Here is a 25,577-nt window from a genome sequence, read left to right as displayed (position 1 = left end):
TAAACTGAGCTCCTAACAAAAGAATGAGCAGCATTTGTACCATTTAAGAGAGCCTTAAAACACATGTTGGCCAGTATTATCGTTACGCACACAGCCATCATCAAAATTACATTTAAAAATCACTTCCACATGGCTAACAGAAACAATATATATTTGGCTTCTCACAGACGCTAACCACAACCAATTAAACTTGCACCCACCCTACGGAAACCACACACACACACGACACACCTTTGGACAAAAAACAGCAAGCTCAGCGACACGGCTTTATGAATGTCACATAGGGTGCTGATGTGGATTTTTCTAGATTACCAGGATATGCCTCCTAATTTACACCACTGAGGTGTTAACTGGCCCACACACACTGGATCACTGGTCTTTATCTTCAACGGGAAGACTGGTAGGAATAAGTTTTAAGCTTATGTAGTGATGTGCAAAAGACCTGAGCCACCCCTCATTTCTTTTTGTTTTGGCAGGAAAATGGGAAACAGGTGAAGGGATTAATTGAAACGTGCAAACATATACGGAGATAGAGTTTACAAAGCAAAAACAGTTTGTCCAGTTCTAACCAGGTGAAAGTCAACATTTGGTATAACCCCCTTTATTCTTCAACACAGCCTGAACTCTCTTAGGCAAGCTTTCTTATGATATTTATAGTATTCAGGAATAGATCTCTGACTTCTTGACGGACCTTCTTGAAGCTCTTTTTGGTCGTTGGCTGCCTTTTGCTCTGTTCTCTATCAAAATGATGCCTTTTTTCCACACTGCTTCAATAATGATGAGGTCCAGGCTCTGGGGAGGCCAATGCATGACTCATAGTGTTCCACTGTGTGTTTCTCTATCCAGGTATGCTTTTACTGCATTGGCAGTGTTTGGGATCATTGTCATGTGGAAAAAAGAAAGTTCTTGTGTGTCATGCAATTTCCAGATCGGATTGCATTGTTAATTAACATCTCACAACACTTTTCTGCATTCATAATTTCATTGATTTTGACAGGATATCCAACACCTTGTTTTGCAGATGGCTTCAGACATGCGCTGTGGCACCTCTGACTTCAACTCTTCCATACATATTGATGATGAGTTGAACCATCTTTAAAAAAATAAATAAATAAATTGGATTCATTAGTTTTCAGAAGTTGAAACTGACAAAGTTGTATTTTTACTACAGCATTTGTATACAGCATTTGTATTCTATTTTTATCCTATTGTATATTTTATTCTATTTATTCTACTGTATATAGTATTTTATTTTATTCTATTCTGTACATTTGTGTACAGTATTTTATTCTTATTGTATTCTAATTTTTGCTATGTAACTTTCGCACTGTCCACTCCTGCTGTGACTTATCTTATCTTATTTTCTTCCTATTTGTTAAGAATATGGCTCCATGCCGTTCCTCTGCTCTAGATCATTTTTAGATCTGCCACTTCTTTTGTCCACCACTTGTCCAGTTTCCTCAGATTTCTTAAGGTCACAATGCGCGCAGTACTGAGATATTCTATGTTTTCAGTTAATAGCTCTTTGGAAATCAGCTTGTTCATCCAAAAATGGTACTTTCTGTCTCTCAAACCGTGTTGTCTTTTGGATTTTCCCTAAATGTAACAGAAGAAATTGAAAAGTATTTACTTCACAATGTGTGAAGTATCTAAAGTGTCTAAAGATACAGTTTAAAATTGTCTCTTTGCCAAGATGTCTGTTAGGTGTCAGCACAACACTGTTCTACCTCTTGACATAAGTGAGTTTTTATGCTTGAATGATTCATAAGTCACTGTTAAGTGACCTAACAAAAAACAGGCCTTCAGAAAGCCTGGGGAACTATTGCTTAAGATCACTTTAAAAGTAACTTTTAAAAAAAAAAAAAGTCTGGAGAATGTTAGTGTTGCCTGTTTATCAGAATCACATAAGTCTGAAGCAGCACCACTTTTATTTATTTATTTAACTTTTAGTATCGGTCATTAAAAACGGCGTGACAGTGTTAGGAGACACCTCTTTCTTTATTTTACTTTCAAAAATCATATTAATTTAAAACTTTTATTATTATTGATCACTTTATCATTACTATTTGTTACTACTTTCGCAATGTATCTATGTATTAGCTCGGTTTTGCTTGAATACCATGTAGAAATTCTTAGGGCAGAATAATTGTTGCAAATTAATTTATTCAAAACAAATACTACAGGTCTGAACTGCGTGATCGACACAAAAACGCGCGAGATTTCCGTAAAACATCCTTACGCGGGAATTTCTTGCAGGTAGATAAAATGACATCTAGTAACAGGTAACGTGATGGAATCCCGTGCGGCTCATTTTTGTTCTGAAATTGATAAGCTCCATGCAAAACTGTTGATCAACGTGGGAGTCACGACAGACTGGCAGCGTGCTGAAAAAGAAATCAACCAGTAAGTTCACACCGATCTACTCCAACCGGCTAATAGCCAGTTATGCTAGGTTAGCTTATTCTCTGTGTAGTGCAACAGTATTCACAGAGACTGTCGGTGTTTTGAGGAGCCAAAGCGGTTTAATGTAACTGGTATTGCGGTTATATTTAATATTTAAACTCATATTGATGTGTATATATTCACAAAGAGCAGTTTATCTAGGGTTTACTCGACATTGTTTCGTAGTTGGCTAGCTATGTACTTTACCAATTCACCATAGCCTGTCATTATGCCCTGTTATTATCCCAGTGTAATCAGTCACATGTAAAAATGTCTGCCAATCATGGGTAGTGTTACTTAATTTGATTTTATCATGTACTCTACTTGAAACACTTTACTGTAGAAACAGTTATGTGTCCGGGAAGTATTTAAAAATGTGGTCGTTAGAAAAAAATTTTTGCACAAAATATGTTTAACTAGCAAGATAAAAATCATACACTGAGTTGCCCTTTTATTAGGTGCACCTGTTCAACTGCTAATTAAAGAAAATGTGTAGTTGGCCAATGATATGGCAGCAACGTGGTGCACGGAAACATGGTCAAGCATCAGGATATGCAGAGAACATTATGTGACTTTAAATGTGGCATAGTTGTTGGTGTCAGACAGGCTGGTCTGTAGGTCTGAGATATTTTCACACAGTCATCTTTAGGGTTTAAAGAGAGTGGTGCTGAAAAAGTAAATATCCAGTGAGCAGCAGTTCTGTGGGTAAATGCCTTGTTAATGCCAGACGTCAGCCTTTGAACTGCTTTGAACCAATGGGATAATTCAGGTAACTACTTGTTACTACCAAAGTGTGCAGAAGAGGAGCTCAGTATATGCAACATGTCAAAACCTTGAAGCCGATGGGCAACAGCAGCAGAAGACCAGATTGGGCGCCACTCCTGTCAGCTAAGAAGAGGAAGCTGGGGCTACTGGCACACGCTCCTCTTGCCTTGTTTCAGTGGTTCAGACTGATGGTTGTGCAATAGTGTGGGAGAAAACTTGTTGGCACATTTTAGGGCTGTTAGTACCAACTGAGCAATGTTTAGTGTGTATTTTTGCTGACCATGTGCATCCCTTTATGACTGCAGTGTCCCTATCTTGTAATGGCTGATTCGAGCAGGATAACACACCATCTCACAACATTCCAGTTATCTCACACTAGTTGCTTGAACAAGACAATAAGTTCTCTGTACTCGGATGGCCTCCAAAGTCTCCCATGGGATCACCTTTATCCTGTGATGAAACATTTCCATCTTGATAAGAGTCGTTTCTTACAGCCTGAAAATGACAGTGAATGATTTGATGAATATGAAAATGATTTCAAACTTGACTATGGCCTTTGCAGTCACAAGAGCTCAACTTAATGGAGGAGCTAGAAATTTTAGACCAATCTGGCTTATTGTGATTTCCAGCACCATCATCATAATACCAAATGAGGGAATAACTTTGCGATGATGGTTCAGTTATAGAATCAGTGCCAAAGCACTTAAAAGGACTTTAAAGGACTTTTAACACCAATAAGGTATTTAGTGATTTTAAAAAAGTATATATTTTTCCCCTTTCAGACACTTAAAGCAAACAGATTTTCCTAGCAGTTGTCATGTCTAGTTAATAATAATAGTTCTTACTAAAATAATGATAGTGTGTTTTAAAATTAATCTTGTTTTATTGTCACACAAATTCCTCAGCACAGCTGGTGGTGGTTTGTTTCTTTCCAAACAAGTTTTTGCCAATAGGGAGGCTGTTGAGTGCCCTCTGGTGAACAAAATATGTAACAGCAACAGAAATAATATGGTTGAAGGGTGTTTCTCCTGTCTCTTCTTTCCTTTTTACATTTTTATTAGTTGGTCATTTAAAATTCCAAAATCAATATATTAGTAATTATATCGACCCCATTGATATATTGGGCTCTATAAGACAATTTAAGTTGCTTTATCCTCTAATTTGTTAGCCATTTATAAATACATTTCTTTTTTCCATTTCACATTATAGGTGAAATTTTTTAATAATGATGAATTTAGAAAGTTGAATTTTTAGCCTCTAAAGATTTACTATTAAACACACAGTTGGTTGAAGTAACAATTAGAATAATCTGGTTAGAAATTACAGTGATTCAAAGCTGGGTGCCATGGGTACTCACAATGAACAGCATTGCCTGATGGTATTATATCATTTGACAGCAGTGTGATGTAGCTTCTAATTTAGATATTTATTTAAATCAGAAACAGTTTCTTTGATTTTCCTAAATTCTGCCGGTTGCATATTATTATAAAAGAGAATCACAGTCTTAGACTACAATTGGTCTTTGACATTAATTGTAGAATTGGTTGTCTGTTTGGAAAAAGTTTTCTTGTGATATTATAACTTCATTTAGTATTTCTATTTCCAGCCAGGAAATTTTAAACCGAATTGAAAGCATAATCCTGGAAATAGTCACCAGTCTGTCCAAAGCTGAGGCCCCTGTCCTGGCGCTGCCCAACAGATCCAGCTGGGCCAACATAAGGTATTTTGATTTAAACATGCTGTAGCATGGCAAGTTTCCCTCCACACATGTAATCGCTCATTCATTTTAAGCCACATGACCTTTGGGAGATGGCACAAGCCAAAAGGAATCGTGTGTAAAGCCACACAGGATTATTTCATTGTTATTTAATTTCCCTTAAAGAGATAAACGCAGACTTTTGCTCTGTTTGAATTTTTAGATGGGGGTTTTTCAAGCTGACCATGGGGTCAACCAGGTGGTGGAAATGAAAATCTTCTGCTTTGATTCAGAGAAAACCTAAAATAACTTCCTGCTGCTAAAAAGATGACAGACTGATAAGGAATTGAAAAGCACAGCATTTGTCAAGAGGCTTTAATGTGACTAGGATGTGGAGACCTTGTGCTTAGAACAAAGAGGACTGTCTGATCTCAAATAGATCAAACCTTGCTACAGCTTAAATCACATTCTGGCTCAGCCATTTTAAATGGAACAGTGCTACAGGTAGCCCTCGGGGTGTGGGGAATTTTAGATAATTTGCAGGTGGGAGCTAATGTTTGAAAGCACTTACTGTAAATGGAGCACACACAGTCTGTGCAGATGCTTTTTTTAAATGGGCTCTTTTTGTTACTTTGTTTACATCATGAAATCATAAATCTTTTTTTGATTGCTTCCCACTGAAGCTTTGACAGTGCCATTGGGCTTCAGATGAGTTCAAGACAGTCTGTCACCACCATTAGGGCCGACTGCCCTTCATCTGTCACTAAATTTGGTGAGAAGATGAACTGTTATGTTTGTTTGTTTTTTTTTGTTTTGTTTTTTCATTTTATTTGTTATGCAACATCTCTGTTTTGAAGTTCTTTAACACAGTTGTATGGTGCATATGGATTTCATTTGTATTCGTTGTGAACATATGCATAAATTGCACAAATGTCAGTAAAAGTCAGAGCTAGTTTTAGGTGACAAATTGGCAGAGACGTAACATGTTGCCTTTTTTGGGATCAGTTTTACGACATGGATACAGAATGTGTTGTTTAAATCTCTGATATGTTGATGTAGTGTTTAAGGTTTAATTAGTTTTTGGGGTTTTTTTGTTTTTTTTTCCCCAAATCTGTGTTTCTCTTCAAAGCCCAGATTCTCAAGATTCTCTCAGTCATCTACAGGCTTGTCCAGAGCAACTCATATGCTACAAAAAGGTTCTTTATAATTAATCCATACTTTACTAAAGCCAACATATAGTACCCTTGTTTTTCATAGGAATGCTTGAATTTCAGGGGGTTTTTTTGGTTTTTTTTCTCACATAACAGTGTTTGTCTCCACAGAGACATCTATTACAACAACACAAAGCTCTTTGGTTCACAGAAAGCTGTTGATAGTATCGTAGATGACATCTCCTGCATGCTAAAGGTTCCTCGCAGATCACTACATGTGGTGAGTGTGCATGTCTGTGTTAGCAGGCGATGCGGTTCACATGATTGTGTGGTAGAAAATACAAACCCCTGATATTGAAAACTTGTAGAAAAATTCCTTTGGATATTAGTTCAGCTCCCACAGATGAAGTATGTTAGTTTAGGATGATATTTTATTTTTGTTCTGCTTCTTGTCCCAGGAAACACCTGTGGAAAACAAACAGCTCTTTTGATCAAAGAGAAATAAAATTAAAGTTGAATTCAGGGCCCAGTGCTTGAAATAGCGTGTCCCTTGTATGTGTGTGATAATATGGGCTTGTGCTAAATTCTGTAACTTATCTGTAACTTTGTTGCTAGTTGGCCACATCCAAGGGATTGATCTCAGGTGACCTGTGTTATATGGAGGAGGACGGCACGAGGATTGACTGCCACTCCAGCTCAACTGTAAGCACCACTTTAATGCTTCTTCACCTGATTTAGTGTTTGTTTTTGTCATGGGGCATGGTCTGTGGTGCCGTGCAGGGAGGGCGGACGCACCTGCACGGCATCCTTAATCACGCCCGCCTAGTTAAAAAGACGGGGACTCAGGGGTTGGTGGGTTGTGGTGTGACAAATATTGAATAAAATGGCTCAAACCTACGATCCCTGGACCCGCTTTTAGAGCAATAATTACATCATACTTACCATGTAGGAGACATACTGATAAACATGATCAATCTTTTATCAAACATTCAAAGATACAATTTTAATTCAACTAAATAAATATACATTAATGCAAATAGATATTTGAAAAAAGTCAATTTTCATGACTCTTCTGTTTCCTGTAGAAGACACACTTTAGTGATCGGCCTGTCCAAACAACCAGTCTTTGTCTTAACACGAACCCGACGTACAAGTCCTTTACTGTCAGAAATTGCTTCCACAATCCTTCCAGTCACCCAAGAGTTACGAGGCGCAGAATCATCGACAACGATAACCACATCCCCAGGAATGAAGTTCCGTCCGATTCTCTGCCACTTCTGACGCTCTTGAAGCTGGGGCAGGTACTCCTTGACCCAGCGCTTCCACTTGACTACCTCTACGGCACCAACTTCACTGTCATTACTGACAGCAACCCACTCACCTATCTACTTACCTCTGCTAAATTAGATGCGACCAGTTACCGTTGGCTCTCTGCTCTTTCCACATTTTCATTCAAAATAATGTACAGATCTGGTAGGCAAAATCCAGATGCTGATGCTCTCTCTCGCAGGCCACATGGAGAACTCTCCAATGACCAGATGTCCCAAAAGGAGAGGGAGAGAATTCTCCGATTTGCCCAACATCATCTGGGTCATTCTTCCTCAATTTCCATCGATCAACACACAGTCAAGGCCCTTTGTGACCGGCAGCTCGTTTATAGTATGGCTGAAAAGATGTCCACCACCGCACTCATCCAGTCACTAACTGCCCATGCCGACAGTTTGCCTGACAGCTTCGTCAACGACACTCAGTTTGCACCTCCTGTTGTTCCTCAGCTGACGAATGCTGAAATTGCTGAGAGACAGAGGGAAGACCAGACCCTGAGGCATGTCATATTGCTGCTAGAGACTGGGGAAAGTCCACCTCCCGTCTTGCGGGATGAACTCCCAGAACTGCCCCATCTACTCCGAGACCAACATCGCCTGGAGCTCCAAAACGCCATTCTCGTGAGGAGGAGGCAAGTTGGGGACCAGCTCTATCACCAGTTAGTGTTACCTCAGAAATTTCGGGCTGAAGTACTGTCAGAACTGCATGACAAGATGGGTCATTTGGGCATCGAACGTACTCTTGACCTCGTACGTCGAAGATTCTACTGGCCGAAAATGGCCAATGATGTGTGGAATAAAGTGAAGACATGTGAGAGATGCACCAAACGGAAAGCCTTACCTGAAAGAGCGGCACCCCTGGTGAACATTCGAAGTTATCGACCTCTGGAACTGGTTTGCATGGACTTTTTATCACTGGAACCCGACAGGAGCAGAACCAAAGACATCCTGGTAATAACAGATCACTTTACCAAGTACGCTGTCGCTGTCCCCACTCCAAACCAAAAAGCAAAGACTGTCGCCAAATGTCTCTGGGACAATTTTCTGGTTCATTATGGTATCCCAGAAAAGCTCCATAGTGATCAAGGACCAGACTTTGAGTCACGCACAATAAAAGAACTCTGCAAAATGGCTGGAATTCACAAAATAAGAACTACACCATACCATCCACGAGGAAATCCAGTCGAGCGCTTTAACAGAACACTCCTGAATATGCTCGGAACACTCACCACAGAAGAGAAAACTCACTGGAAAGATTTTGTTAAGCCCTTGGTCCACGCATACAACTGCACCCGGAGTGATGTTACTGGCTACTCACCCTATGAGCTCATGTTTGGTCGACAACCTCGCCTCCCGATTGATCTGGTCTTTGGACTGCCTGTGGACGGCAATCAACCGACTCATTCGCAATATGTCCAGAACCTGAAGTCAAATCTAGAAAAGAGCTACAAAATTGCCATTGGCAATGCGGAGAAGCTCATGGAAAGAAACAAGAGCCGTTTCGACCAACATATCACCCCCTCTGAACTGGACGTTGGTGACAGGGTGCTGGTACGTAATGTGAAACTCCGAGGCAAACACAAAATCGCAGACAAATGGGAACCAGACATCTATGTGGTGGTACAAAAAGCAGAAAATCTTCCAGTGTACACTGTCCGACCAGAGAACAAATCCAAACCGATTCGTACTCTACATAGAGATCTCCTATTACCATGTGGATTCTTGCCACATTCCACTAGAACCAGCCGAACAACTGTAAAACCAACCAGGAAGCAGTCATTCAACCTTTCTGATGAGGACTGTGCACAACCTCAGTCAGACGATGAGGATGAAATGATACCGCATCAATGGTATGATCCTGTCTCAGAGCCTCTGCAATTCACCACTGTCCACAATCTGCCAGAACCGTCATCCGCCGTTCCAGCCACTGAACCTTTACCATCTGATACACCAGTCTGTGAACCTGCTACGCTCCCTTTGCCTTCTCTTGAGCCAGCAGAGAGCGACACCCCTGACTCAGAAACCCCTGTTAAGGAGGAAGCTCCTGATACTGTGGAATCAGAGGACAGTCTGTCCTCTGCTGAACCTACCAATGTTGAATTGCCGACTGAGTCCAGTATGTCCTCTGCTGCTGATCTACCATCTAACTCTGACACCTCCAGCTCTGAACTAGAACCACTGAGAACATCAACTCGGACCAGGAAACCTCCGGACCGGTTACAATACTCTACGCTTGGTCAGCCCATCTTGAAAAGTATTCAGGCACTAGTCCATGGCTTAACCACTGCCTTTACTCATGCACTGGAGGATGAAGAGGACCATCTGCTTACTGCCACTGAACAACCTGTCATCCGGACCCAACCACCATGTACAGGGACGTACATGAGATCGAGGGGGGAACCTGTAACCCATATCAACTACTCCCTGTCACATGACCCACATCAGCTGATTTGAGGTCCCTCTTCTGATTGGCTCCTTTCACGTCGCGGCAACTCTGAAAACCGGCTGTGGAGGGATACTTCCGGGTTCGACTCCTGCTGTGGCTGTGAGCTTATGGCATTTAGAGCGGTATTGGAAAACAAAGCGTTTTCTCTCCTCAATTCATCTTTAAACTTTAAACTCAGCGGTAAGTGTCCTTAATATCTTTCAACCTTTGGTTGTCAGTAACCAGCCGATCGTTTTCGCGATTAAAAAATGACTTTGTGCGGCAGCGTTCCCACCGCGAGCAGAACTTCGGTTCAAAAACCGCTGTTTTTGAACACTTTTGTTTACTTAAGCATTTTAATGGGCTTACTTTGAAACAAAGTGCGATTGAATGATTATTGTTATGTGTTGCCTTGAATTCGGCTATGCTGTCTGTTAGACAGTTGTTTTTCTTTATTGTTGTTTTTGTATTGTTTGTAGCAAACGCTACTGGAATGTATAGATTAAGCTACGTAGCCAAGATGATTAATGATTTAACTGTTGTACATTGATTGATGATGATGATTTATGATTTGCATTGTTACCTAGACTTGCAGAAGAATATATTTGTTTACCGGTAAACTGAATTGAACTTGATGTGCTAATGGACATTTTTCTGACCTACAGGTCAGGTTTTTTTTTCCCCTTTGAATTGATCTTCTTCATATTGAAGTGGCGAGCCGGTAGGACCATCCTTTGTTTTCCCCTCTTTTCCCCCACTTAGCCGTCTTTGGATTACGGACATATTTCCCCCTTGTATGAAGCTGGACCCTAAGGAGGAATACCTTAAAAGTGAACTTTAAAAAGAAAAGGACCAAAAAAAGGGCTCTTAGCAAAAGGACTCTTGCACAGAAAAATCACAGCACTGATTTATTATTTAATTGTGGACATTTATGTTGTGTGTTGTGTTAAATATTTTGTTCCATTTCCCCTTTCCCCTATTTATTCAATATATTTTTTGGTACAAGACATGACAGTCTTTGGTCTCATCATTCATACCATCTAGGCTCCATAAAGAACTATTTCTTCTGCGCGTCAGTCAGTAAATTCATCCATTGACATAAACTAGTCCTTTAAATAACTTAGCGTTACAAACAGCATTGACTAAAATGGTCGTTTTAATCTCTGGATCATTTATGGAGATCTTTCCAAGATCAAGATTCACTGGCCAATTAATTTCTGGTTCAGCAAGAAACTTTGGCCCTGACAACCAAGAATCATCCTTCAAAAAGGTTTGCACCTTAACTCCCCTAGAGGCTAGATCAGCAGGATTACATGATGTATTAACATATTTCCACTGAGAAGGTTTGGACACTTTAAGTATCTCGGTCACCCGGTTTGCTACAAACACTTTAAACCTTGAGGTTTCATTGCTGATATACCTTAACACCGAGGTACTATCAGTCCAGAATACTGACTCCTGCAAATGCATTTGCAGCTCTTTTTTCCACATCTTATCCATTCTACTCGCAACTAAGGCAGCTGTCAATTCCATGCGAGGAATGGAAGTTTGTTTCAATGGAGCCACTCTTGCTTTACCCATTATAAACGCACAATGCACTTGATTCTGGGTGCTGCGCAACAGCAGATAAGTGACTGTGCCATAACCCTCCTCGCTTGCATCTGCGAAGTGATGTAACTGAGCAGAAGCAACGTCTCCAAAATCAGAAGGTTTAAGGCACTGGTCGACCTTAAAATCTGCAAGAAGGCAAAGATCATTTAGCCAAACTGTCCATTCTTGTTCAACAGTAACTGGCAACACATCATCCCAACCCCAATGACTTCTGCACAGTTTCTGAAGGATCAGGCAGCACCACAGGTGCCAAAAACCCTAATGGATCGTAGATCGAGCTCACAAGGGACAATATCCCTCTCCTTGTTGGAGGTTTGGTTTTCAGTGTGATCTTAAACTTAAATGCATCTGATTGGATACACCACTGTACACCCAGTACTCTCTCTACCGGTAACACATCACTATCCAAATCCAGATCCTTCACCTCCTTGGATTGCTCTTGCTGAGGTATGGCAGCAAGCACTGCTCTTCTGTTGCTAACCCACTTTGTGAGCTTAAAGCCTCCTTTAGCACAAAGAGCAACAAGTTCCTGATAGAGCCGCACTGCCTCCTCTTCAGAACCAACAGAGATAAGGCAATCATCCACATAGAAGCTATGTAAAACATTGTTGACAACCTCTAGTCTGAAATGATCTCTGTTGTCCTCTGCACATTTCCTCAAGGCAAAATTCGCACAACTTGGGGATGAAGTAGCTCCGAAGAGATGTACTTTCATTCTATATTCCACCAGATCCTGACTATGATCTCCGTCTGGCCACCACAGAAACCTTAACAGATCTAAGTCATCTCTTTGTACTCTGACCTGATAAAACATGGATTCAATATCTGCCATGAGCACCACATGTTCTTTTCGGAATCTGGTTATGACCCCAACTAGCAAGCTAGTGAGAACTGGGCCTTCCAGAAGTTGTCCATTCAGAGACACTCCCTGAAACGAAGCACCACAATCAAAGACAACTCGCAACTTCTTCTTCTGTGGGTGATACACCCCATGATGTGGAATATACCATAATCCTCCATCACAGCGATCAAATTCTTCAACAGGCACCTTCTCTGCATAACCTTTAGAAATGATTTCAGTCATAAAACTGGTGTATTCGTTGTGAAATGAACCATTCCTAATAAACTTTCGTTTAAGGCTCAGAGCTCGCTGTTCTACAGCCTTCCTATTATTTGGCATGTTTACCTGATTGCATCTAAAAGGTAAACCAATGATGTAATGACCATCAACCAACTTAGCAGAATCCATCACTGACTTCATAAACTGCTGGTCTTCTCTAGATAAAGCCAACTGCTCATCTTGAATACATTCTGGAAAGTCAGTCTTCATTTGACGTTCCCACAGTTCATCCAATCTTGCTACGGAAATCCTATTGACACTCACATCAAAAATGTCAGTATTACAATCCTCTCTGAGAGGACCATTCACCGTCCAACCCAGCATAGTTTTTACCGCATAGGGACCTCCATCTTGACTTCTGATAACATCCCATGGCTCCAAAGCCTTGGGCACATTGGTCCCGATCAACAGGTCTACCTCGGAATTTATCTCCAGTACGTTAATATGGCGCAAATGTGGCCATCTGTCGAGATCTTCCTGTCGGGGAATATTACGTTGATGAACAGGCATGCTTTTTTGAGTAAATAAGTCAGGCAAATCACAGTAATGATCTAAACCCAAACCAGCTACTTCCAAATCTGAAACCACGTAGCTACTGACCATTTTCTCCTGACCCATTGTCCACAAAAGAATGCCAGTTTTCCTTCCTGAAAGATTTAGTCTATTCATGAGCGCTTCCGTACAAAATGAAGCTGAGCTCCCAGGATCTAGAAAAGCATAGGTTACCAATGACTGAGTACCTTTCTTAGACTTCACTCTAACTGGTATTATGGACAGAGCACTATTTTGCTCACCGGCCCCAGTAACACCACTGCTTTGCACAGCACATGAAGGACCTTCATCTGGTGGTTCTCTCCCTCCTATAGTTTGTACTGCAACACTTTCCCTCTGCTTGGAGTGAATATGTAAGAGTGTGGGGTGTTTCTGATTACAAACTTTACACAAGAGACATTTCCTACAGTCCCTGCTTCTGTGCCCAATGCGCAGACAACCATAACACACACCATTCTCTTTCAAAAAAGATAATCTTTCACAGTGTAACTTTCTTTCAAATGAAGGACACAACTCCAACATATGCCCTGCTCCACAAAACAAGCAGGCCTTGGTCATAACTGAACCATTTTCTCGCCTCAATGCTGGCTCAATCTTCCCTTCTACCTTGGCTACTGTAGTAGCAAAACTACTCCGCTTAGCCTTAGGGGTAAAACTGAGATTTACTATTCCTCGCATCTTTTCTGGTGGCTGTCGGAGGATCCTGTATATCCCCAAACAATGGATCACTTGCAATCTTAACTTGCCTTTCAACAAACTCAACAACATCGCAAAAAGACACTTTACGTTGAAATCTCTCCTGCAAATCGCAGGCAACATTTCTCCACTTATCCCTGAGCTTGTAAGGCAACTTTTTTTATAACTGCTTGCATATTAGCAGAGACATCCAACTCATGCAAGGACTCAACGTCTCCCATTGCATTACAACATTGCCTTAGTAAAAATCCATATTCCTGCAAAGCCTTCACATCATCAGATTTTATAGATGGCCATTTACTGACCCTTTCGATGTAGGCAGCAGCAATTTTCAGCGAATTGCCAAAGTTCTCTTGGAGCAAAGATTTAGCTTTAGCATATCCATACTCAGCAGGCATATACTGACAGCTTCTGACCATTTCTCTTGGATGGCCTCTAGTGTATTGCTCGAGAAAATATAAACAATCCTTAGCACTGTGAGTTTGACTCTCCACCATGTGCTCAAAAGCTCTCATAAATGTTTGATATTGCAAAGGATCACCATCAAATAACTGAATGTCACGCCTTGGTAGCAAAAACAAAGACTGCTGCTCAGCCAATAAAGTTGTAATTTCATTTTGTTTCTTCAAAACTGTGACTAGATGATCATGACCCTCACCACCTTGCACTGTATGTGTGAGAGGTTTTGATTGTGCGTGAGACTGCGAAATCATCTGAGTAGTTGAAACTGCACCTGGAAATACTTGATGTAACTTAGTCTCTGCCCTTTCCAATGAAACGACCTTGGGTTGAAAAGTATTTTTAAACTTGGGCCTTACATCCAATACCTGTGCTTGATGATCACTAGCATCCACACCCTGATATGGTTGTTCTGGTAACACAGGTTTGAACGTCGGAGCATTAGGATTTAAAACGGCTAAACGCCCCTGCTCTCGTTCTAAATACGAATTCATTCCATCAGATTTAACACTAGCAGCACTTGAGACTCGGGACATTTCAGAAGTTTTTAAAACATTCACCTTTGCTGCTGAGGCTGCTATTTCAGTTTCCAAGTCAAGCAGCTCCTTTCTTTTCTTAAGCTGTATTTCTTGTTCTTCCAAAGCATGCTTTTCTTTCAACAACCTCTGTCGAACAAGAAGGGCAGCCATGTCAGCCTCTGCCGTTATGTGTGCTGACAAGGCAGATGAAACCATTGAGCCACTGAGTGATGATTTGCTTTTCCTACAACTTTTGCTTCCAACATTAGAGATGCTATCACTTGGTTTAACATCATCTATCGCAGCACCTTTACCAACATTCCCGGTGTGCCTAGCAGCACCAGAACCATTTCCAGCAGGTAATACATCAGAGGAATCAACACCAGGTGGATTTAAATGTGGCAAATCAAGCTCAAACACCTGATTTTTGCTCTGAGGGTTTCCCTTTGCATCATGAAGCCATTTCTTTATCTCCTCCATAAACTCAGTATTATGTGCTCGCACACTTACAGTGGGGCAAAAAAGTATTTAGTCAGCCACCGATTGTGCAAGTTCCCCCACCCAAAATGATGACAGAGGTCAGTAATTTGCACCAGAGGTACACTTCAACTGTGAGAGACAGAATGTGAAAAAAAAAAAAAATCCATGAATCCACATGGTAGGATTTGTAAAGAATTTATTCGTAAATTAGGGTGGAAAATAAGTATTTGGTCAATAACAAAAATACAACTCAATACTTTGTAACATAACTTTTTTTGGCAATAAGAGAGGTCAAACGTTTACTATAGGTCTTTACCAGGTTTGCACACACAGTAGCTGGTATTTTGGCCCATTCCTCCATGCAGATCTTCTCGAGAGCAGTGATGTTTTGGGGCTGTCGCCGAGCAACACGGACTTTCAACTCCCGCCACAGATTTTCTATGGGGTTGAGGTCTGGAGACTGGCTAGGCCACTCCAGGACTTTCAAATGCTTCTTACGGAGCCACTCCTTTGTTGCCCGGGCGGTGTGTTTTGGATCATTGTCATGTTGGAAGACCCAGCCTCGTTCCATCTTCAAAGTTCTCACTGATGGAAGGAGGTTTTGGCTCAAAATCTCACGATACATGGCCCCATTCATTCTGTCCTTAACACGGATCAGTCGTCCTGTCCCCTTGGCAGAAAAACAGCCCCATAGCATGATGTTTCCACCCCCATGCTTCACAGTAGGTATGGTGTTCTTGGGATGCAACTCAGTATTCTTCGTCGTCCAAACACGACGAGTTGAGTTTATACCAAAAAGTTCTACTTTGGTTTCATCTGACCACATGACATTCTCCCAATCCTCTGCTGTATCATCCATGTGCTCTCTGGCAAACTTCAGACGGGCCTGGACATGCACTGGCTTCAGCAGCGGAACACGTCTGGCACTGCGGGATTTGATTCCCTGCCGTTGTAGTGTGTTACTGATGGTGACCTTTGTTACTTTGGTCCCAGCTCTCTGCAGGTCATTCACCAGGTCCCCGCGTGTGGTTCTGGGATCTTTGCTCACCGTTCTCATGATCATTTTGACCCCACGGGATGAGATCTTGCGTGGAGCCCCAGATCGAGGGAGATTATCAGTGGTCTTGTATGTCTTCCATTTTCTGATGATTGCTCCCACAGTTGATTTTTTTCACACCAAGCTGCTTGCCTATTGTAGATTCACTCTTCCCAGTCTGGTGCAGGTCTACAATACTTTTCCTGGTGTCCTTCGAAAGCTCTTTGGTCTTGGCCATGGCGGAGTTTGGAGTCTGACTGTTTGAGGCTGTGGACAGGTGTCTTTTATACAGATGATGAGTTCAAACAGGTGCCATTCATACAGGTAACGGGTGGGGGACAGAAAAGCTTCTTACAGAAGACGTTACAGGTCTGTGAGAGCCAGAGATTTTCCTTGTTTGAGGTGACCAAATACTTATTTTCCACCCTGATTTATGAATAAATTCTTTACAAATCCTATCATGTGAATTCATGGATTTTTTTTCTTTCACATTCTGTCTCTCACAGTTGCAGTGTACCTCTGGTGCAAATTACTGACCTCTGTCATCATTTTAAGTGGGGGAACTTGCACAATCGGTGGCTGACTAAATACTTTTTTGCCCCACTGTATAAACCAAGCAGTTTGTTTCTCTTGCTCTTCTTGAGGAAGCAAAGGAAGCAAGGTTTCATGCAGATGAGTCGCCTCTTTAAGCAACACAGACAAATTCTCTAACTGAGCCTGAACAGTTGAAACATTATCCTCATATTGCTTTAACTCTTTAATAATTTTTATGACCTTTTTAATTTTATTAATCTTAGTGTGACGTTCTGTTTGCAGTCTTTCAATCTGATTCTCCAAAGCCTTAGCAGTCGGTTTTGGCTGTCTTTTCTTTCCATCCACATCACCACATTGTATTAATTGGTGTGTCTCCATTTTTCTTCAAAACATTACGAAATCCAAACGCTGAACTGCACCTATGCCACACAGCTTCATTCCAACACCTCAACTTGATGACATTCACTTCATAAACCCTGGCCATACACAATTGACAGGAGCAATATCCCCCACTAACTGCCTATTAAACCTAATTAACTCCACCTAGTCTTCCGTACATACTAGCGGTGGGTATTTATGTACCTCCATACCGTCAGCTGTGAGAAAGACAAACTGTCTTAAACACAAACTGCGGCGGTACTCCCAAGCCAATGGCTTCAGCCGCCTGATGCACAAATACTAGAAAGCAAATCAGTACAACGCCTTGTGCAGCTGTACTGCTAAAACCTAACAGGGGAACAAGACTCCTGAACAAAATGTGCTTATGTAGCCAAAGGCTTAATCTAAAAGCGGGTGGTAAAAGGCAACAGCAACTACAAAATATCACCAAAAAACTCATCTAGTTATAAATAATCCAATAAAACCTACAAACCGCTTTCTGTTGACAATTTGTTGCGGCTCTTCCAACCAGTGGCCGCGGCAGGCTAAACATGAGGACACCGATGACGCGCAACAATTAATGCACAAAACACTTCTGTATCATTTGCTTCTTTATTTTCACATGCAACTGTCCAAACCACAAATCAGCACATGGGATCAACTGTCAAACAAACGTACAGACGGCACAAGCAAATAACTGCAACTTACGAATAAATGCACTAGCTACTGTGTCCCATTACAAACTAGTCTATGGCATTAATTAGTGCACAAATATACCAACATCGTCAAGTTACAGTCCAAATATCTCACAATCATTCAAGCTGCGCCCAAAACTGCGCTCAAGTTACTATCAATTGCATTCATATTGTGATAATGTTGCGATATGTTGCGATATGTTGCGGTCAACAGAAAGTTTTGCCTCGTGCTCACCCTACCTTCTGCTCATCACATCAGGTGCTGTGTACAAGTGAGTGCAACCACATTTACCTTATACCACACCCATGAGACACGCCCCACACCCATGCACCAATACAGTGAGTCCATTTAAACCAACCCACTTAGTCAGACAGAAACAACTCATATGGCTCCTACACCCGCCGTGTCTCATTCACACCACAGTTTTGTTTTTTTGTTTTTAAATGACACTGCAACAAGAAACAGTACATCATTTATAGCTGGATTTTTGGTTTACTGTACTCCCCAAGAAAGTAACTGTAAGTCTGAGCTACGGAAGCCAGGCGTCCTTTTTTTTATTTATATAGGTTAATACCACCATACATGAAATTTCTCCAGGGGCCTTTAAAATATTGACATTATCTGACCATACACCAAATATAGTCAAAATACAGCTCAGGGAACAGAACCAGCCCCTTAAAAGTGAAATCTAAATAACCCCTCAAATGTCAGTAAAAGGCAGCATTATGTTAATGAATCTGTACTAAATCTGAGCTGCTATTTAAGTCGATTCCAACAGAGGGCGTTCAGTTTATACTGTACGTGCAAACAGACTTTTTACTGTTTTACTGATGGCTAAATGTTTGTCCTTCTCTGCTCTGTATTTAATTTTGTTTTTCTCCTCTCTGCTTAATAACTGATCTCAGCTGATTGCAGTGCACAGGAAAAATGTTTATTGATCTATCATTGTTTTAATTTCTATCCACCCATTGTGCACATAATTGAAGAAGCTGTATAATGTAGGCAATAATATAATTTTAAGAGTAATGTGATTACGGAATTTAGTACAGTAATGCTTTGCATTTGTGTATCAAAGAAAAATGTAATTTAATCATAGTAGCCTTTTCCTTACTTTTTTCTAAAATAGTCTGGCCCTCTGAGGATGAAATGTTGCCATAGATGTTTGATACGGCTAAAAGCCTTCATTAAACTAGGACTAAGATGAGGTTCTGGTTGCTCGATGGACAGGCATGAAATGGACTATGCTTAGTTCGACGTTACAGCTTTTGAAATGTGAGAAACATTTGGCTTATTTAGCAAAGCCATCCTAACGACCTCGTGCTCACTGGGTTAAAACTTTTTATTACAGTGATAGAATGTAAAGCCAGTAATTACAGGAAATTATCTCATTGAGTAATGACTCAAGCCTGCCACGTGCATCACAGACTGATAGTCAACACTTTGTTTGCCGCTATTCTGCTAGGGTTGTGAGCAGCTAGAGACACTATGTCAATAATGTCACTGAATGAGAGATGGGCATCACAGAGGCACAGGCAACCATTGTCCCACAAAAAAACATTTCAGCTGATCTACTGAAGCCCAGTGTTGCACATCACTGTCTAGCATTTATTAGTATTAAAAGATTTAATCTAAAATAAATTCTAAATATAAATCCATAATATAGATAACCTGTATGTGATTCCCATCAGTAGATCCAAAGGGTTAATTTTCATTGTAGACAGCATAACGACAACCGTTTTCTTCCAAGAAAAAGATGAACAGTAAATTCAGCTAGCAATACAAAGCACTTAGACTGCTTTGCAGGGGGGGAAAACGCAAACTTTTTTTTTTAAATGCCATGTAATAGTGCAATTTTTTTTTATTTATTTATTTTCTTAATTTTTTCTCTATTTTTTTTGCTTTCAGGCTGTCTCAGTTTCATCGAACATCAGTGGAATTAAAAGTATGCTTTGTAATCTGTTTAAGAAGCTCCTTTCATGTTTTGTCCCATGATTGTAAGTCTATCATTGCAGCTGTCGTCCTTGTCCTTTTTCAGATATTGTATCATCTGCAAAATTTGTCATGATCATCGAGAAGGATGCGACGTTCCAGAGACTGCTGGATGATGACTTCTGCACAAAGATCTCCCCTTGCATCATTATCACAGTATTTTTCTGTGTCTGCTTTTGATCTGAATGTTGTCTTCTTTCAGAAAGAGCAGTCTTAGTAATCTGTTTACTTAATCATTGTGTTTGTGTGAATCAGGGTAAAGGTGTGCCAGATGTGAACAGCAGGCTGATGGTGAAAAGGCTTTGGGATGAGCTGCACATCCCCATCTTTGCCCTCGTGGATGCTGATCCTCATGGTATAATTCATCTGCTTGAATACTTAAGCTGTCAGACATACTTTGCATTTTCCCACACATTTAACAGCATTTCAGATCCACACACAGACACACACACACACACAGCTGGGTTGCATGTCTCGCTAAGCCAACAAAAGTTCGCACCTGTCCACTGCGTCATGGTGCCTAGTCTAGCTATTATTCCCGTTGGTGTGATGTCGTCCAGGGGGAGTTGGCTCGGTTTCCATCAGCCTCCATACCACTAAGTTTTTTGCTGCTGCGTGGCGAGACACATATGTAATGCTTTACTTTGTTCTAAGATCACATCACAGAGGATAATTGCTCTGGTATGCAAGTGATTGCAGCGTCTCTCTGTCCCTCCCTCTGATTTTCCCAGGCATTGAAATCATGTGCATCTACAAGTATGGATCAGTGGTGAGTCCTGTTATGCCGTTATTCCTGTACTCTGCATTATCCACTGTAGCCTGTTGAGTGTCTCTCTATTAGCACGTTATAATTATGCACCTCTTTACATAAAAAGAATCAGTCATGCATGTTAGAAAATTAAACAGACACGCTATGAAGTGAAACTGTTATGCGATTGTCACACAATCGCATCACTTTTGACCTTTTGTGAGGCTTTTGTAGTCATTCTTGTTTCATTAACTTCATTGTAAACATGTGTTGGGGTTTGCTGTGGTATGAGAGTACAGCACTGATTAACTGTGTGTTTGTTTTCTGTATAAGCATGCTATGTGTATTTGATGTGTGCGTATGTGACTGGGTGTGTATGCGTCGGTTTATCCGCAGGCAATGTCGTTTGAGGCCCACAGTCTGACCGTCCCCAGCGTTATGTGGCTAGGCCTCCTCCCCTCTGACCTACAGAGGTTTGGACTGAGCATTCGCTACTTCCTACTTCCTCCTCCTGCCTCTAATTGGGATTATATTCTGGGGAAGTTTAGATTGTTTGTTTTGGTTTCTGTTGCTGTTGCCATCACTTTTTTTTTCCCCTTCATGGAGCTCTTTGCAAAAACATATTGAGTTTTAAGTATACACCCCCTTGAACAAATTTGGGCCGAAAGAAAATTTCTGACATACATTAAATTGTAGTCTATTCGGTTTTTCTTCTTTTTTTTTTTTTTCTTCTTTTTTTTTTTTACTTGGCTGAACCTACACATAACCTCCTTTCTGGGAGTCTGTTTTTAAAAAAAAAGGGAACGAAACATTCTTCAGGGATAACATCCATGAACTGAAGTCTCTTTTATATATATATATATATATATATATATATATATAAATCTAAATTTTATTTTTTAGGTTGCGGGTTCCCAAGGACGCTCTGATCCCACTTACCAAGAGAGATGAAAGCAAACTCTGCAGCCTCCTTGAAAGGCCGTACTTAACCAGCCAACCAGAGTGGCAGAAAGAGGTGAGTGAAAGAGGACGCCAAAGAGGAAAGTGCTGCAGTTTATGTAGGAGGATAGATGAAACTGTTTGTAGAAATTTGTGGGATGGGAAGGAAAGGTATCTGAAAGGTACTGAGCTTTGAAGGATTTTTCTATCTAGATATGGATTAATATGGTTGATTTGTCCTGTGTGACGTCCAATACATTTTATTCTCTTTTAAGAAACCAGTTTTTTCTGGGGGGGGGGGGTTTCTTGCCTGTCAAGAGCCAAATATACAAAAGCTTCCAAAGCTCATGGTACTACTAAAAGAATTAATGACATTAAATAAAAAATATTACAAAATCTCATTTTTAGACTGGAGGAATCTGGAGGAATGAGAGGTCTAATTTGTGGGAGAAGCAAGCTGAAGCAGTCCAAAGTCTGAAACATTTCCTCTCCCAATTAGAACAACATTGCAGTGCAGTTAGTTACAGTCTCTGGGTTTAGTTTGCTTATTGTTTATTTGAAAGAATGTAACATGAACCATGCCACACACCACAGCATTTATAGTCTAAGTTAATTTGCAATCCCCGTCCCTAAAACGCTCTTTAAAACACAGAATACTGAGCAACACATGCATGAGAATTAACAAAAAAAAATTTTATAAAATGTGATACATAAATTAAGAAACACAAAACTCTAGATGGAATAGGTGTAATAAACTAAAAAGTAATCAATTTTAGAACAATAAAGCACTGTAAGACAAGAAGCAGACAATTCTTCGTGACTGCAGGACTGATACTTTTAAATAACTGCTTCAGTTTTAGGGTTCCTGTTTGAGTTCTGCAGCTAAGGAATTCCACATGTTGATTAGCTGAATGGAGAAAAAAAAAAAAGCTGTTTATCCAAATGAGCATTTACGTAATGGCACCTTACAATTCCCACAAGATCCTCTACGTGTTACTGAGCCCAAACATTTAAGGGAAACCACAAGGTCACTGAGCACGTGGGCAGCCTGATTATTTTATCCAACAACAAAATGAGCAAAAAAAAAAAATACAAAAACATAACAAATAAGAAGCAGTTGAGCACAATACAGGTTGGTTATCGCTGTGTGTCTTGCGAGACTGTGGAGCTGCACTCTTTGTGGCGGTACTGCAACTGGACAGGCAGATACGGGAGTGGCGGTCTTTCTCACTGTGAACCCAAGTGTAGTCTGACGCTGGTCTCTGCAACTGTTGAGATCTTTCTCCTGAAATTCTTTGCACACATTTGGATGCCTTTATGAGCTGAAGTTTCTATAAGCTGATTGTTGTGATACTACAACTTTCCAAGTGTTCAGATCAGTGCCCATGGCCTTAGGATCCTACAGCTTCCAACTTATAACACCGTGAGCCTCTGTTTCAACAGGGTATACATGCTAGAGATTCACACGCTCTCTGGGAGTGTGTGTGTGTGTGTGTGTGTGTGTGTGTGTGTGTGTGTGTGTGTGTGTGTGTGTGAGAGAGAGAGATATACACTAGCAAATTTAAGTGGAACTCAACCTTGGAAAGCCAACTTACCAAAGATTAACTTTGACAGGGCAAAGCGGAATTTGGTGAGCAAGAATCCGGATCTGGTCAAACAAAATTGTCCCACTTTGACCACAAAACTCAAAGCTTTGCCTCTTGTCTCCCTCAGTACATTCATCCAACCCTGTGAGATGTTTTTTTGGCAGTTCTGTTGTAGCAATAAGAAAAAAGTTGATTGGATGAATGAATATAACTTGTTAATTTAAAAAAAATAAATAAATAAAAAGGTCAGGCCTTGAATTTTCTCCATAAGCACAGAGCAAACCTGTCGCACTGAACATTTTGATATTGTGCCACACAGTAGAGGAATGTTTGTGAGAGGACTGTTAGCTTCCTGGAAGTTTGTAACAGCTATTTTCCATTGCTGAGTGTCTGTTATGCATCTATGATTTGTCTGTTTGCACAGCTTCCTGTCTGATCCCACTAAAACTGTGTGTTGCTGTTTTTGTAGATGAAACTGATGCAGCAAAGTAAAGTAAAGGCTGAAATACAGTCTTTGACAGCTATAGCTCCTGACTTCCTCACACAAATCTACCTGCCCAACAAGCTGCGCTATGGAGGCTGGATATGAGCTCAATGCTGCCACTTAGTGGATGAGTAAGTGAACTGCTGAAGTTGCTTTGAAGAATGAAGAGTGGTATTACACGTAAATTGTCAGACAAATGAAAGTATTAACTTCAGTTTGTTAGTTTGTAGTGTTTGGATATTTATTCACCTTTCTTTGTGTATATTGGATGCAGTTGTTTGAGAAGTGTAATTAAAACCTCCATGATCCCACTTATGAGTGTTTCCACTTTGTCTTCATTAGCATTGCTGATATTCCCAAGATGTTTGTGTGTACTTCCAAAGTGAAACCACACTGTGGTACAGTAGATCTCCCCCCCCCCCCCCCCACCCCTCCAGCAAGGCTTTGCGGACGTCATAGCCACTGACGTCTTAGGCTTCTGATGCAAAAACCACAAGTGTGCTCAAAACAATTTGGTGGTTTGTAATTGCAGCACAGTAGTTGAGGATGTTCATTCACAAAGGCACAGCAAATCATGCTGCTGCCCTATAATCTGCTTTCCAGCTGTTGTAGAAGGTGTGCATTAAAATTCAAATCCACTCGTCATGAGCTTCACCAGAGAAAGAAGATGTAAATAAACTTGCAGTTCTCTGCTTGACTTTGGTCAATCAGTATCACAGACACACTACTTTTCTTTTTTTTTTTCTTTTTTTTTTTTTTTTTGTGAAGGATATGATTTCTTGCTGAGAGGTAGTAACTGGTAGTTAGCTCTGTAAGTGGTCAATAACATTGTTATTTTTGTAACTTTCCCTCTACACCAATACAGTGACTTTTAACCATCAAGATGTGATTAAAGTGCAGACTTTAATTCATGATGTTCAAAAACAGCAATGCATTAGCTGTTTATGGATTACAGCCATCTTTTATACATAGTCCCCTGTTTTCAGGGTAATTAGAAAATTAACTGGCAAGCAGTTTCACAGCCAGGCAAGGCCTGTTTGTTTTCATTATCCACTGGCAAATTAAGCAGATAAAAGGTCTGGATATTTTTTTTCCAAGGGTTGAACTCTCATTTGGTAGCTGTTCACTAGAACTTAGATTCAAAGACCTGTTGATCTATGTGAATCATGAAACTGAAAAAGCACAAAGTTAAATACAAGTAAAATGCAGGGCGGACCAATCGGATGCATTAAAAATGAATGGACTGACGAACTCCACAACAACAAAAAAAGTGCCACAGAAAACAACTAAAGTGTATGACCCTGAATCATTTGCTTGGTTAAGAAAAACAACGTCACAGCATTTTGCCAAGTGACGCTAATGAGGATGTAGCCGAGCCATTGTTTATGTCTACGAGAGAGACCTTCATGAATGTAAATAAAAATGGTTTACAACAAGGTGCAAACTACTGGCTCCACTCAAAAACAAGGCCAGAATAGATTTTACCAGGAAAAAAGACACTAAAAGAAACTGCAGTTTGGGGAAAAAAAGTGAATAGATGAAACCAACTACGAATGATTAGAAGAGATCTGAAGCATACCATATCATACGTTTGCTGTGGTGGACAGTTTTATGGCATGGCTGGTGATAGAATTGGGCCTACACTGTTTATTGATGATGTGACCGCTGATAGGAGCGGCATGAATTCTCAATTGTTCATGGCTTTACTCTGTTCAGATTCAGTCGAATGCTGCAAAGCTGATCACACAGACCCTCACAGTGCAAACAGATAATGATCCGAAGCATACTACAAAAGAAACCCAAAAGCTACCAAAGAAGTGTGATGTTCTTAAATGACCAAGTCAGTCACTTCATCTCAACCTAACAGAGGATGCATTTCAGTTATTGAAGACACAAAGTGAACACAGCAAGACTGCGAAACAAGCAGCAGTAAAGACCTGGCAGAGT

The 25,577-nt window shown here is 40.6% G+C and overlaps 2 protein-coding genes across 4 annotated transcripts; both read left to right on the top strand.

Annotated features, from left to right (window-relative positions):
- The first annotated feature begins 2,200 nt into the window (after window positions 1-2,200).
- On the top strand, window positions 2,201-23,941 carry spo11 (SPO11 initiator of meiotic double stranded breaks). 3 transcript variants are annotated; one of them, XM_040007774.1, is made up of 13 exons: window positions 2,201-2,403; window positions 4,799-4,927; window positions 5,587-5,675; window positions 6,033-6,099; window positions 6,211-6,334; window positions 6,670-6,756; window positions 19,790-19,826; window positions 19,920-20,029; window positions 20,129-20,228; window positions 20,605-20,642; window positions 21,018-21,094; window positions 21,525-21,636; window positions 23,616-23,941. In XM_040007774.1, the coding sequence occupies exons 1-13, from the start codon at window positions 2,291-2,293 to the stop codon at window positions 23,733-23,735; spliced, it is 1,203 nt and encodes a 400-aa protein (XP_039863708.1). In that variant the 5' UTR covers window positions 2,201-2,290; the 3' UTR covers window positions 23,736-23,941. The 3 variants fall into 3 exon arrangements, with proteins under 3 accessions (XP_039863708.1, XP_039863710.1, XP_039863709.1); XM_040007776.1 differs by having other exon boundaries at window positions 2,203-2,403; window positions 4,814-4,927; XM_040007775.1 differs by having other exon boundaries at window positions 2,203-2,403; window positions 6,226-6,334.
- Window positions 6,777-10,811, top strand: LOC120718974. Its single transcript, XM_040007767.1, has 2 exons — window positions 6,777-10,005; window positions 10,470-10,811. The coding sequence occupies exon 1, from the start codon at window positions 7,515-7,517 to the stop codon at window positions 9,831-9,833; it is 2,319 nt and encodes a 772-aa protein (XP_039863701.1). The 5' UTR covers window positions 6,777-7,514; the 3' UTR covers window positions 9,834-10,005; window positions 10,470-10,811.
- Window positions 23,942-25,577: the final 1,636 nt, after the last annotated feature.

This window comes from Simochromis diagramma, unplaced genomic scaffold, assembly GCF_900408965.1.
Source record: "Simochromis diagramma unplaced genomic scaffold, fSimDia1.1 OVJJ01000545.1, whole genome shotgun sequence".
In the NCBI taxonomy this organism is placed as follows: domain Eukaryota; kingdom Metazoa; phylum Chordata; class Actinopteri; order Cichliformes; family Cichlidae; genus Simochromis; species Simochromis diagramma.
The sequence above is the reverse complement of the archived record's forward strand: the minus strand, read 5'-3'. Positions and strand labels throughout refer to the sequence as shown.